The following is a 12,635-nucleotide window of genomic DNA, read 5'->3' on the forward strand; positions in this document are numbered from 1 at the left end:
CCTTACACAGCTAAAAAAGACAAGGCAGCTTATTTTTTATTTTCCATTAAACTTCAAGCAGTATGTCTTTTGTACAGATAATAAACTTTGATATTAAGGAAATACTTCTATGAACTAAAAAATGCCCCCCAAAACAAGTATCTACTACAGTATTTAATATATTGCACTGTGCACATGTACATACAAGCAAACACAGAGAATACTAAAAAGAAAATATATACTAGAACCACTCCTAATAGCAGGCTGAAGAAGTCGTATGCTACAGCTGACACGAGCTGGATGAAAATTGTTAAACTAGTGATTAGCCATAAGAGCAGAACAAAGTTTACATGCAGATACAATCAAATGGTTGAGACATCTCGGCCAAGACGGTTAATTTTTTAAAGACGAAACAGTATTTTGTATAGTACTTCGACACTACTTCACAGCAGTTGCAAAAACAAAAAAAACCCAAACCCCGCCACGCTACAGAAGGCACGTTTATCTCTGTAAAACAGCTCTGTATATTCTAGCTCTCCCACTCTCCCCAAAGCACTAGGAAGCCATCAATCTGTTTAGAATAAACAATGCCCCGAACGACTTTAGAAAAATGCAGAGTCTTCCATACCCATTATTACAGCAACTGCAAAATAGTATTCAGGTACATGTGAGAGTAAAAAGACAGAAAAGGCATTTTGCATTCTATCACTAGTCCCACTCTGGCTTCTCATGACTGCTCAGGAAAGCTGTAAGGCAGTTATAGCAGTACAAATTAACACAGCGAACGGTTACAAAACCTCGTTTGACTGTTGATGAGTGTTGCGTAAAACGCTTAAAAGAAACTCAAGTTCAAGACTTATGGCCACTACTATGATCTTAAGATACGATATAGAAAAAAAGTGTTTGAGGTGCTGTTGGGGAGGAGAAGGGAACAAAAATAGACATATCTTAACAGGTACAGATAGATTTGAACTAAGGTATTTTATTTGCCTTAGAAATAATTAGGAGGTGCAGACTAGACGGGATATACAGAGCGGAGGTTTGTTTGGTTTTGTTCATACGGTTTTCTGGACCTGAATGTGAGAATGAGAGAGACTCAGGTCACTAAGTTAAGCGATTCTGCGGACCCCAAGCAAACCAAAAGCTTTTCTAGAAATTAAGTCCAGACTTCTCGGCTCACATTCCACCTGATCCATGGAACCATCCTTCTGACGTCAAGGCTGATTTTAAAGAGAGTTTCAAATCAAAGGGCCTTCCTCTTTTCCAACTCACATAAAACTGTTCAAGACTTACTGCCACATTGTAATGTAAATAGAAAACAAATCTCTAAGCACTGTAAAATTTAAAGCCCTGCAATTCCCAGAGCTCTAGACAAAGCTTGGAGATGGGCTGAATTCAATACTTTATATACTAGTACCCATTTCAAAGGAGAATGTTTTTGTGCTGTTGCCTACTGCATAGCTGAGATCGTAATTTCAATAATATACATTACTACTTGGATACCCACAGGATTGTTTAAATCAAGATCTCCAGGGGAGCACTAAAAAATTAACGCTATCATTCACTCTAGTTTTAAAACGATGCACAAAACAACAGTGATGCTAATATGGAGGCTGAGTGTCAGTCACAATCCTGGCACAAGTAAAAATTAAGAAAAGGGTTAGTCAGCTTTTACAATCTTTTTAATCTTTAGAAGTGATCAAAGTACTGAGAAAAAAAAAAGGCATTAAATGGATTCTCTTTGAACGTTCTGGCCTCCAGGAAGCACAGTCAAATAATTAGTACGTGGTAAGAAACCACATACCAATATTTCCACTGGTTTTGCTCTTCAGTTTCCACAGAGGCCCAAGCCGAAAAGATGGCATAAGCATAGCTGTGTCTGTCCAATGTAAATTGTTCTTTAGGTTTTCTCTATGTATTCTCTGAAACGGAACAAGAAGGGCAAAAGAATAGCTGGTTCCATGAGTCCTGGAAATAAAGCAGCCTGGTTTCCTACGGATTTTTCTCTCAAATGGTGAATATTGACTCAGGTAGACTTCCCTTTTTCATACCAACAGGATGAAAACAATACCCATACCAACAACAGTATCACACCGAATGCCATCATACCGCTGAGCCTCTAGAGAATCTGGTAGAGCATAAATTACAGACTGTGACGCTCCTGTGGCATCAGAATAGCATTCACTCGCTATCAGGCTGGGTGAGCGGTGTCTAAGGATGCATGATTTCTGATAGGAGCCTTTTTGTCAATGTGACATTTAAGAGGCTCTTTTGCTTGCAGGATCCTCTGATACCTAACGGGGATGAGCTCAAGTTGCAACAATAGGATTTCTCCCCTGTAGCCAGATGCCCTGTTTTCATTAAGCTTGCTGGAATTTGTTATTTTTGAGCGCGCTAACATCTACCAAACTTGACTGAAGACAACCAGCGAATTCAAAAGTTTAGAGTAGGCAAACTCATCTACTTACACAAGCAAAGCGTGGTAACATAAGCCACACTTCCCCAGGAAATCAGACTAAAAAATGCCACAATCATGAAAAGCAAAGATCTGGGCAACATCCCATGTTTTTTAGAATTGGAAGCAAAAGTCAATGTCTTGGCTAAGTTATTTTTTGCCTTCCTATTTTCTGTTAGGGAGTACTGTATGGCAGAAGAAAATTAGAAAAGCTTTATTTCTACTGACCTATAGTCATGAATAACCCACACACTGCCCTGAAAGCTTACAATCTGGATGTTTATTTGGAAAGAGTAGATTGGTCATTTCATGGGACACTATCAACTACTTTCTGGTACAAAAAAATGCACAAAAGAAATTTTGAAGAAAAGAATGGATTTAGCATTACCTAGTAGTCTTTTTTTTCATAAAATTACTCTATAAACGAATGTAGAACCTGCCAGCAGTTAATACTGCCCTGAAGTGCTGTGAACAAACATTTGTCTGGTATTAGGTACATACACACACCTCCACATATAAATCAAGGTGCAGTGTGCTATATAGATGCACAGGAGAAAAAAATCCCTACCTTGTCCTATATTACACATTAAGTGCTTCTTTTGAACACAAAATAAATCATAAAAATCTATTGAAAAGCCAGCACTTCTCTCTCTGTCAGATAAAAGATATTTCACTGTAATTAAACTTCCATCCAACTTTCCAGAAGATTAGGGGAGAAAGTCTGACAGGCTCCATTTATATTTGTGACTGACGCTCTTTGGGACATGCAAGGAAGAGAGGAGATGGGCAATGGATTTATGACACTTCTGAGCTAACAGCACTTGTGGAGATGGACAGCTCCAAGCTTATTATCACTCATTTATTTTGTTAAAAAAAAAAAAAAAATCCCCACTGCCTAATTCAAAAGCATTTTCTGTTCAGTTTGCAATCTGTGTTCCCCAGCCCTCAATCCTTTGGGTTTTATTTCATTTTTAAGAGATAACGCACATAGCAGGTTGTTTGGGTTAAGTCAGCTTTACCTGATTTAGATGAACAAAGGTGGTAAACAACCACATCTCTGAACAGAACTCTAAGCACTTGGAAAAGGAAAATATTTTCACCACCATATTCTAAGTATCCCTTTTCACATATGAAACTATATGTCAAAACTCACAGCTAGGTTTCTGACACTAGGTGACAGGAATAAGCTATCTGCTCCAAGATCCCTTCCATTTTTCTTTCTCTCTTCATTCTGCTCAAGGTACTACCTTTACCAATGTGTTTCCTTGCACTTGAGTTTCCACAAGATACCTCAGCAGTCCAAGACTGGTATTACACACAGACAACAAGAGCAAAAGTAGAACAAAAGCAGTGATCACACTGGGAGAGATCATGAGCAGCCAGACAACAGCTCACCAAAAAGTATTTTTTTCATAGCCTGCCTTTCAGAGTCAAAGCAAAGACCCACAATAGGGAGGATACCCAACTCAAACCGTAAGCAGTGTCATTCCATCATGCTTAGCCACCTCAAAGGACCACAGTGATAAGGAGGAAAGTTCTCCCTCACGTTTCAAATTCTGGAATGCTTTGCCATGTAATTTGTTTCAGAAAATTTCTCCAGAGACTTCAAATATCCAGACAGGATGTTGAAAAAAAACAAACAAACATGCAACTTTTCTTACTAAAAATATAAAACAAACACATTAGTATCACTACTACATCTTTTTTTTGCAAGACAAAAGCCTGTAGCCTTTTTTGCAGACTCTCCGTAATACAAGTTACAACTATCATCTCTCCCCGAAAAAGAATAGTTCAATCTAGCATGCCTATAACATTACACACATTTTTCCCCCAGAGTGTGAAACTAATGAAGGGTGTTGCAGTGACTGTGTAGTTAAACTGACCCACTAATTAAACACCTTGCCTTCATTAACTTCTCCTAAGCACCAGAGCAGGCACACTTCAAGCTATCAAAGCGGCCCTAAGCCTTTAAGGCCTTTAAACCTTTGGATTGTTATCTTTATTCTACAGTTACAGAGCTCCACGACACTTCCAGCTGTTACTACTGGAAGTATAATTTACTCTATTTACACAACTTGTAGCAATACACTCCAAAACAGCAGTGAGATTCCATCAGGCGGTATTAATGGTGCTTTCAGCTACATTACTCAGCAATACTGATGTTGGGGAGAGGAGGGGTAAATTGCTGCTGCTGCTGTGTTCAGTGGAAGAGTGACCCTCTCTCTCTTCCCCACGTAGCACCACGGGAAGGCTTTCCTCCCTAGCAAGCAGAGCAAGCTCCAAGGGAGCCTACACAACTCAAACGTATAAACAATCACTGTTAAAAGAAATTGATTTAAACCCACTGTTCAGGAAATTCAGTCCTGTGGTTCTGTGCCTAAAAGCATCTAATCTGAGTAATACAGCAAACATGATATGCATCATCATTTGATCTCTGGGAGGCCTTGAAACACTGGCAATTGCACATGTTACACAAACACCGACTGTGCTTCGAAACCCAAAAAACAAAATGGGGCGGGGGGGAAGAAATCAATGCAAAGGCTGAGTTGTAACATAACCTTTTTGTGGTGCAATGACCTTTTATTGCTTTTTAATAATGGAAACATTGGCACTACAGAAGCATATAATAATAAATGGGAAGTAGTTTAAAAGTATGAGACCAAATGGGTTTAGTCAGTTTAGTGAGGCCATATGCCATTTGCAAAACATTGTTACCAGTGTATTTGTACCCCAAAACCCTCCTCTCCAGATCACCTAAAGTACACTGAGAAGCAGCTGAGCTAAATCTGCTCTCCAGTTTTACAGAAACGGATGGGACCTCATGTAGCAAATAGTTCCCTTGCGCCATCTCATGCCGAGTTTGTTTTCTGGAGCCAAGTCCTGTTCATATTCTGCTACATTAGCAATTAGCTCCTGTTTCACTAGCAAGCGCCTCCCCTCATCAAAAAGAAACTGGGACTATTTGTCAGGTTGCAAGACAAGCAGTAACTGGCAAATATCCCTCACCGTCACTAGACAACAATCCGACTGCAGCGTAAAGACAGGGAGAAAGAAGACTCAGCTTGCAAAAAGCCCTTCGGGCACTCCTTCCCCTAGGTTTAAAAGCCCAGTGATGACCCAAAGTACATTCATTGTATAGAGACTGAATAAATACACACACTGGCCATTTGAGGGAGAGGGTCATAGGCACGGTGAAAGTTTGCTAATGAGCTAATACAGCCTTAGACACCCCATCCCTCTCCTGGGCCTTGTCTGGAGGAGAGAACCACAGGCAGACCCAGCTAGCACAGACTAGCTTTAACACCCCACACCAACCTCTCCTACTAAACACTAGATTTTGCACTGTGGCCACAGGTAAGCCAGGACTATCCATGATTCTCTACTTCACTGCCCAAAACCAGATTCAGAAGCCAACTTTTGGTGATGTTCTCTTAAGTATCTACCAACCATTACCTTTAACGAAGAAAATCAAGCCAAGCTTCTTACAGTAGGCAAAAATTCTTTTATTTTTGTACTGCACATAGCTCTATACACACATAACCACCAACTTCAGAAATCAAGCCTAGGACCAACAGCACTGAAGACAAAAGACATTTTCACTAAGGGCAAAAGAACTTGTAGCTGAAAAACAATAGAAAGCTGAATAGCTGCTGGGCTCAATCACTAGAGGGAGTCATAATCACATATTAAGTCACTGTAATACACAGACCATTTTCAACACTATTATGAAACAAAAGAGAAGACCATCAGCTGAATCGGGATGTCATTCAAAGAAAAAGAGAAAATTAGATTTGCTTCCTTAACAAGGTTTTATTTCCAAAGGCTCAAGACTTTCTCCCGGGAACTTTCAAATAATCTGTAATGGAAGGTTTTAAAAATGTATCTTATTGCCTACATCTTAAGACAGAATAAGGTATGTGACAGAAGAAAGCTGAAATTGTCAGTTTTGGAAATGACACACACAGCATTGCATCAAGAAAATGTTAGAATTTTAAATTAAACAGCTTTACAGCCCATTTCACTTGAAATCAAAAAGTAATCTTAATCATGTTTTTATTTTTAAACTAGATTGGCACAATTACATCCAGCAGAAACAGGCACTACCAAAAGGCTGCTTTTTCAACAGACGACTCCCCCTGGCTATTAATAAATTCAGCAAAAGCATTTCTGCAACAGGCTGTGAGAGGCAGCCTGCAAAACCCCAAAATCAATAACTGTTAAACATTACCACCATCCTTTTATTGGTCATTTGATCAATTGTGGGTTTGGGGGTTTGCTTGGTTTATTTTTAATAAATGAAATGTCTTTTTTATATTGCTGGTATTTTTTTCCCCCCCTTTAAACTTCTTCACAAAAAACACAAAACAATTTAGCTGGCTGCACTCATGGGAATTTACACTCGGCTGACAATTTTACAACTGACTAAACTGTTTCACTAATAGTAGCAGCAAACCCCAAGCTTTAAACACCCAGCTTGACTTCTGCCCGTCATTGGTAAGGCGGAGCCCACAGAAGACTCATCTCTTGAACCAAATCTACCACGTACCTCAGGAGACACATTAGCAAATGCAGCGCAAGATAAACTAAGGCTTAAGCAATGCTGAATTACACAGTATTTGACTGCTTTGCATTCAACATGTTTATACCAGAGGTGGAAATGCTGCACATTTCTGTTGCTTAGAGAAGTCAGCTAACACCCTGGCAATGCAAAAAGCCTTTTTGGAAGATAGAGGTATTGCTTTTAAGAGGAACAGATAACCTTTTCCTAATGCAAGGAAATAAAACAGTGTGGGAAACAAGAATATGCGCACCGAGGATGAGAAGCACTGTCTGGCACAATATGCAACTGCGTTAAGAAATCCTACATGTACCCAATGCAGTCTGGAAAGTTAAGCTCTGGCAGACAAATTCATTTCCCTTATGAGATATTCACTCCCACACCAGGGCAAAAGCTTAGACACCCTTTAGTTGTACCAGAATCTAGCCAGTTCCAAATACATACCCTGCTCTATATAAACAGACTGCTCCTCCCAAAGTCTAACAGTACTTTACCACTGAAACTGCAAATATACTTTCCCCCCATCTATACAAACTGGTCCTCTCACAAGCCAAATCACAGTTCTGAGGGCTCTTACTCCCCTCCCACACCCTGATGTCTATTTTACACATTTTGCTTTGATATTCCCTTTCCACAGGAGATGGTCTGGGAAAGCAGCTTACTTTCCCTTGCAAACATTTCAGCTCATAAAATAAAGCTGCATAAACTGTTCACCGCATCCTCCCACAGTTCTTCATCTTTTTCTTCCTGCAAGGATTTAAGCAAGCAAAAACTGATCATCAATATGGAAAAGGCAGTGATAGTACAGAAGGCTCCTTGGAACAGCAGGGAAATCTAAAGAGCCATCCTGTCAGGCTGCAGTCCTTATTTCTTTCCATATACTTTAATATGACAGCATCTTGCTGTACATCCACTGTTGGCATCACTTACCTGTTTGTGATGGTAGAGTTCTGCTCTTTCAGCACAAGCTCCCTTTGTTGCAGTGCCACAATTTGCCTTGAGAGATCATCAGGTGTCCTAAGCAAATAAAACAAAATTGAAACTTTTAATAAAAATCAGTGGTTGAAAGATTATGCTCCATACACGACCACAAAAAAGGCCTCACAAAGCAGCAGACAAAGCAACTGCACCAGGCCAAAGCTGTTGCAGTCCCTTAGAACAACACAGGGTTGCATCCTGTCCGGCATACATAAAAGCCTATTTTATTAAAGCCTTTGCTGTGGGTTGGATGGTGATTACAGCATACAGCATCTCATCACTATTTGCTGCAACCCATAAACCAACTCTAAAGCCTTAGTGTCAGCAAGACCAAACAAATTCTTCAAAGTAAGCAGCATACATAAACATTCATACCTGCTGAACAGACAGCTTGAAGACAACTTTTTTTAAACTTATACATAAGGATAGTTCGCAATCTCCTCCCCTTCCTAGCACTCAGCACAAATACGCAGGGATGAGCAGGCCCAGTGTTATTCCAACTGCCATTCAACTACGGAGCCTCAGTACAGCCACCATCACAGGATCGCTACCAAGAGGGTACGACAACAGTGAAGTAAATGTACACGTAGGCTCTACAGTCCAACAGCTCTGGCGCTGATGAACAACCTGTGACAGTGCACAGGCTCAGCCTTACCATGGGCACGCAGAGTGCTGCGTCCAGACAACTGCAGTGTTCTGTACCAGTGTGTTGATTTTGGAGTCCTTCATACAAACAGTGACTATGGGGCCACTGAAAAAAGATCCATCAGCTCTGGATACCACTCTGAACACCACTCTGATCGTAGTTTTCCTGTCAAAGGTATCTATAGATCCCTTAGCAACCATCCTGCAGATGTCAGGAGCAGATTTACTTTCCATCAAGGCTGGTAACTAATCCTGAAAACTAGTGGAATGGAATCAAGATAACTCTACTTTGGCAGTCCCAGAAACCACTAACCCGCATCAACAGTCTCTGCAGGGAGATGGTTGTCCTCTTCAGAGACCTCTCTTTAAATCACAAGTGTAAAAGAGGTTCAGGTCTAGATGAAGGCAGCTTATAGAAAACCCCAAATGAATTCTCATCTTAAACCTGATTTCAACATGGACAATCTTTGGAGAATTTAGCTGCCAAGTTAACAAGGCTCTGAAAAATGCAGCTCATAATTCACCCAAATATAACAAATTTATCACAAGGCTAGTATCAGGCACATCTCTTGCCATGTTGAGTGCCTCTCCCCAACAGAACTGTTTAGACCCTGCATCAATGAAATAATTGCACAGATTTTTACATGGGCAAAAAAGTATATTTGCCTCAACTTTATTCTCAGATTCTCAGAAATCTGTACCATAGTGTATTAGCACCGAGAAAGAGAGCTGAAATTAATCCAATAGTGAAATGAGATGGTATTACAAAAGCCACAGATTTCTAGTAATGATAGTTACTGACCGATTTCCAATAAAAAACAATCCTCCTCATCTGTTGGGCAATTCACATCAACAATCAGCTTCCAATCTCAGTTTCAGCAGTTGGCAGCTTTAGGTTTGTACTTATTTTTGGAGGATGTTTTATTGGCGTTAGATACTTTTTAAAAAAGTGGAGTAGCATGGATGTAACAGGAAACAAAGCCAACGGGTATCAACCCCTGCTGAAGAAGAGTTAGCTTTCTGTAAAACTAAATCATGTCACATGCTCAGAGACACAGACTTCCCTCGCATGCCCTCTGCTATCATATACCTTTACTGAGACGTCTACATCTCACCCCAGTCGCACACAGTTTGGCAAAAGTCAAGCTTCTTCAGTTCCAAGTAGAGAAACGCCACTGCATGCACAATGAAATTAAATCAGATCAGCTTTCGAATTGCAGAGAACTGGTCAAGCTCCCCAACCACGACAAACATCAGCCAGCCCTCAATGCTGTAAACAGCCACCTCCTTTCAGAAGTTTCTGAAAACGACGGCGCATAAAGAGATACATTTGTCAGCATCCCAACAGTCACTTAACATGTTCCAGCCTTAAGAACCTTTGTCTGATGGGTTAGTTGTACATAAACTTTGCTAAAGTTCCATTCTTTTCCTATTAAACAGATGATATCAAAACTGGTATTAAAAGCCAATAACTCTGCTATCAGAGAATATGTTTGCCACTATAGCTCCCCAAGGCTGCTCGAATCACCACTGCTCATCGAGGGAAGTTTGAAACTCTGCCCTCCCATGAGCATACCGAGAACTTGCTTGAGAGAAGCCACTTCATGTGCTGCCAGGATATACCCCGCAAACCTGTGGGCAGCTTCCTTTGCCACGTGCTGATGGAGCCCATGGAACCACAGAAAAAATAATAATAACAAAAAAGAACCTATGTTTGCATCAGCTGTGCAAAATCCTCTATAAGAAACTACACACATACATGAAGATTCAAGAGCAGGATGTTATTAAAACTGAGTCATATGGTATGTAATGATAAAGATAACATGAAGAGCGAACAATAAGAAGTGGCTTCCAAAGCGTGAATCAAGATGAATCACTGAACTCCAGCTCCTCTCTGCTGGGTAAAACTAGAACCTTCTTTCTGTCTCCCACCAGCCCACCCCGAGACCCTATTTCCTTCTACAACAACCCTTAAGCAAAATCTTCCTTTCCAGGATCTGGGAACAACCAAACAATCAGGTGAGCATTTAATACTAATTTGGAAAAAAGGTTTTTTGCCCTAAAGGTGCAAATTAGTCCAGCAAAGCTTAGGAGCAGAGTAAGGCTGAAGAGGGACAAAATTACTGTTCAACAAAGCTCTTTGACTTCCTTTGAAGTGCACATAATTTGAAAAAGAGCAATTTAAGAGTAATGAAAACCTAAATGAAGGGAAAAATTAACTTAATGGGATGCCCATCCAAGTCATTTGGCTTCACGCAATGAGTTTCAAGCCCCCACTGGCACATTTTATAACTTAACATGAAAAATAGCTTATGCCTTTTTTTTTTTTTTTTTTAAATGCACAAAACTGGCATTTCATAGACATTTGCTAGAATGCTTGGTTGTGCTGTCTTAGTTAAGGACCTATTAGCATTCCATTATAAACTCTGACAGTCAGGCACTTAGAATTAGCTGTTGAAGTAACATTAAACCAAGACTCAGTAAGCAGCTGAGAATTTTTAAAGGAAAAGTAAAAAATGGATTTTTTAAAAAATTTATAATTTATTAGAATGTCAACATCTCATTGCTTCTATAAAACATTTCAAAATTTACAGCAAAGGAAGAGATCTTTGACATTAATTTTTAGCTATGGATCTGCAAGACAAAAGACTAAATAGAAAAAACAAGTACTCAAACAACTCCGTTTTCTAAAAAAAATTTGTTTGAAACTACCGATCTAATGACACACACATAATACTAAATTGCTCAGAATCACCTACTTTTGAAAGTCTCTGAACTAGCACATTTCTATATAGTTTTAACTCAGTACAAATATACAAAGACACACAGAGATTTGTCTGTCTCAACTAAGTCATATTAAATTGAAATGGAACATTCCCAGATTTTTGGCACAGCATTTTAGGTGGATCCACAAACTGTTTTAGATTTGAGCGTAATTAGCTGACAAAGACCAGAAATAGAAGCCTTTACTGAAGTGTTTGTTAACGAGAACCAAGCGTAGAAAGGGAGGACACATCTGCTTCTCTCTCCCTCTTCAATCCAAAAAATCCCCCCCCTCCTTTTTTTGGGGGAGGCAGCCTCACAAAAATGTAAAATCCAGAGTTTGTCCCTTATCTGCTTCTGTATGATGTGCAGAAACACAAAAAGATTTAGAAAGTCTCCTCTCTCCAAAAAGGGCCTTCTCTATTTTTAAACAAGAATTTCGGCTTCTCTTTAGGCTGGAAGGCAAAAGCACCTGAAGAACATACACAGAACAATAACATGACAAAGAGAGGAATTCTGGAAAGGCAGCTGAGTTGTTTTAAGTATTTCTGTGTGATTAGAAAGACCATGGAGCATCTGCAATAGTTTCTTCACGTACATTTGAAGGCAGTTCCCCAGACAGCCTTTTGGCATAGCAAGCTACACCACCGCTTTAACTCCTGTGCCTCCGGTCTGCAGGACCCCTGCCTGGTTCTTATGCTTCACCAGCGAGTCCAGAAGCAGCTCGGTTCCTGTGACGACTCATCCTTCAAGGCTGGAGGGCACACAGCAATAATCACAACGGTACATGCGGACTTTCCAAAATATCACAACATAAGGTCTTTAATTTGGTCACTCCCCTTTACAAGACTAAAGGGGAATATCCCCGCTGAAACCTGGTGCCCGGGCCTGGGAGTTCGAGTCTCACCGTGGCGCTTCTTCCTGAGCTGAAGGTCCCCCCGGGCTCCCGGCCAGACACCTGCACCAAACTGCCAACCTGTTAATGGCTGCGCTGCCCCCTTCTACTGCTGCCTGCGTCGCAGCAAGCCAAACGGTCAGGAAGCTGCTACGCACACTGTTCACAAAAATAATCCAATTCTTCTTATTTCCTACGCAATTAGGACACATTCAGTGTGTGGTGACACTTTAATTAAAAATGTTTTGAAGAGCAATCATTTACCTTTATTCATTCAAATTAAGGCACCAAAAGCTGGCAAAAAAAAAAGAAAAAACACACTAAGGTATATCTTATGCTATTTCTCTAATAAATTTCAAGCT

General features: G+C 40.2%; 1 protein-coding gene across 1 annotated transcript in view; it reads right to left on the reverse strand.

Moving 5' to 3' along the window:
* MAD1L1 (mitotic arrest deficient 1 like 1) overlaps positions 1-12,635 on the reverse strand; it is a 383,289-nt gene that overhangs the window by 335,172 nt on the left and 35,482 nt on the right. The window contains exon 10 of the mRNA XM_067306376.1: positions 7,923-8,009. Coding sequence (XP_067162477.1) covers positions 7,923-8,009 — 87 coding nt within the window. The remainder of the gene's footprint in view (positions 1-7,922; positions 8,010-12,635) is intronic.

Source organism: Apteryx mantelli, chromosome 16, assembly GCF_036417845.1.
Source record: "Apteryx mantelli isolate bAptMan1 chromosome 16, bAptMan1.hap1, whole genome shotgun sequence".
Classification (NCBI taxonomy): domain Eukaryota; kingdom Metazoa; phylum Chordata; class Aves; order Apterygiformes; family Apterygidae; genus Apteryx; species Apteryx mantelli.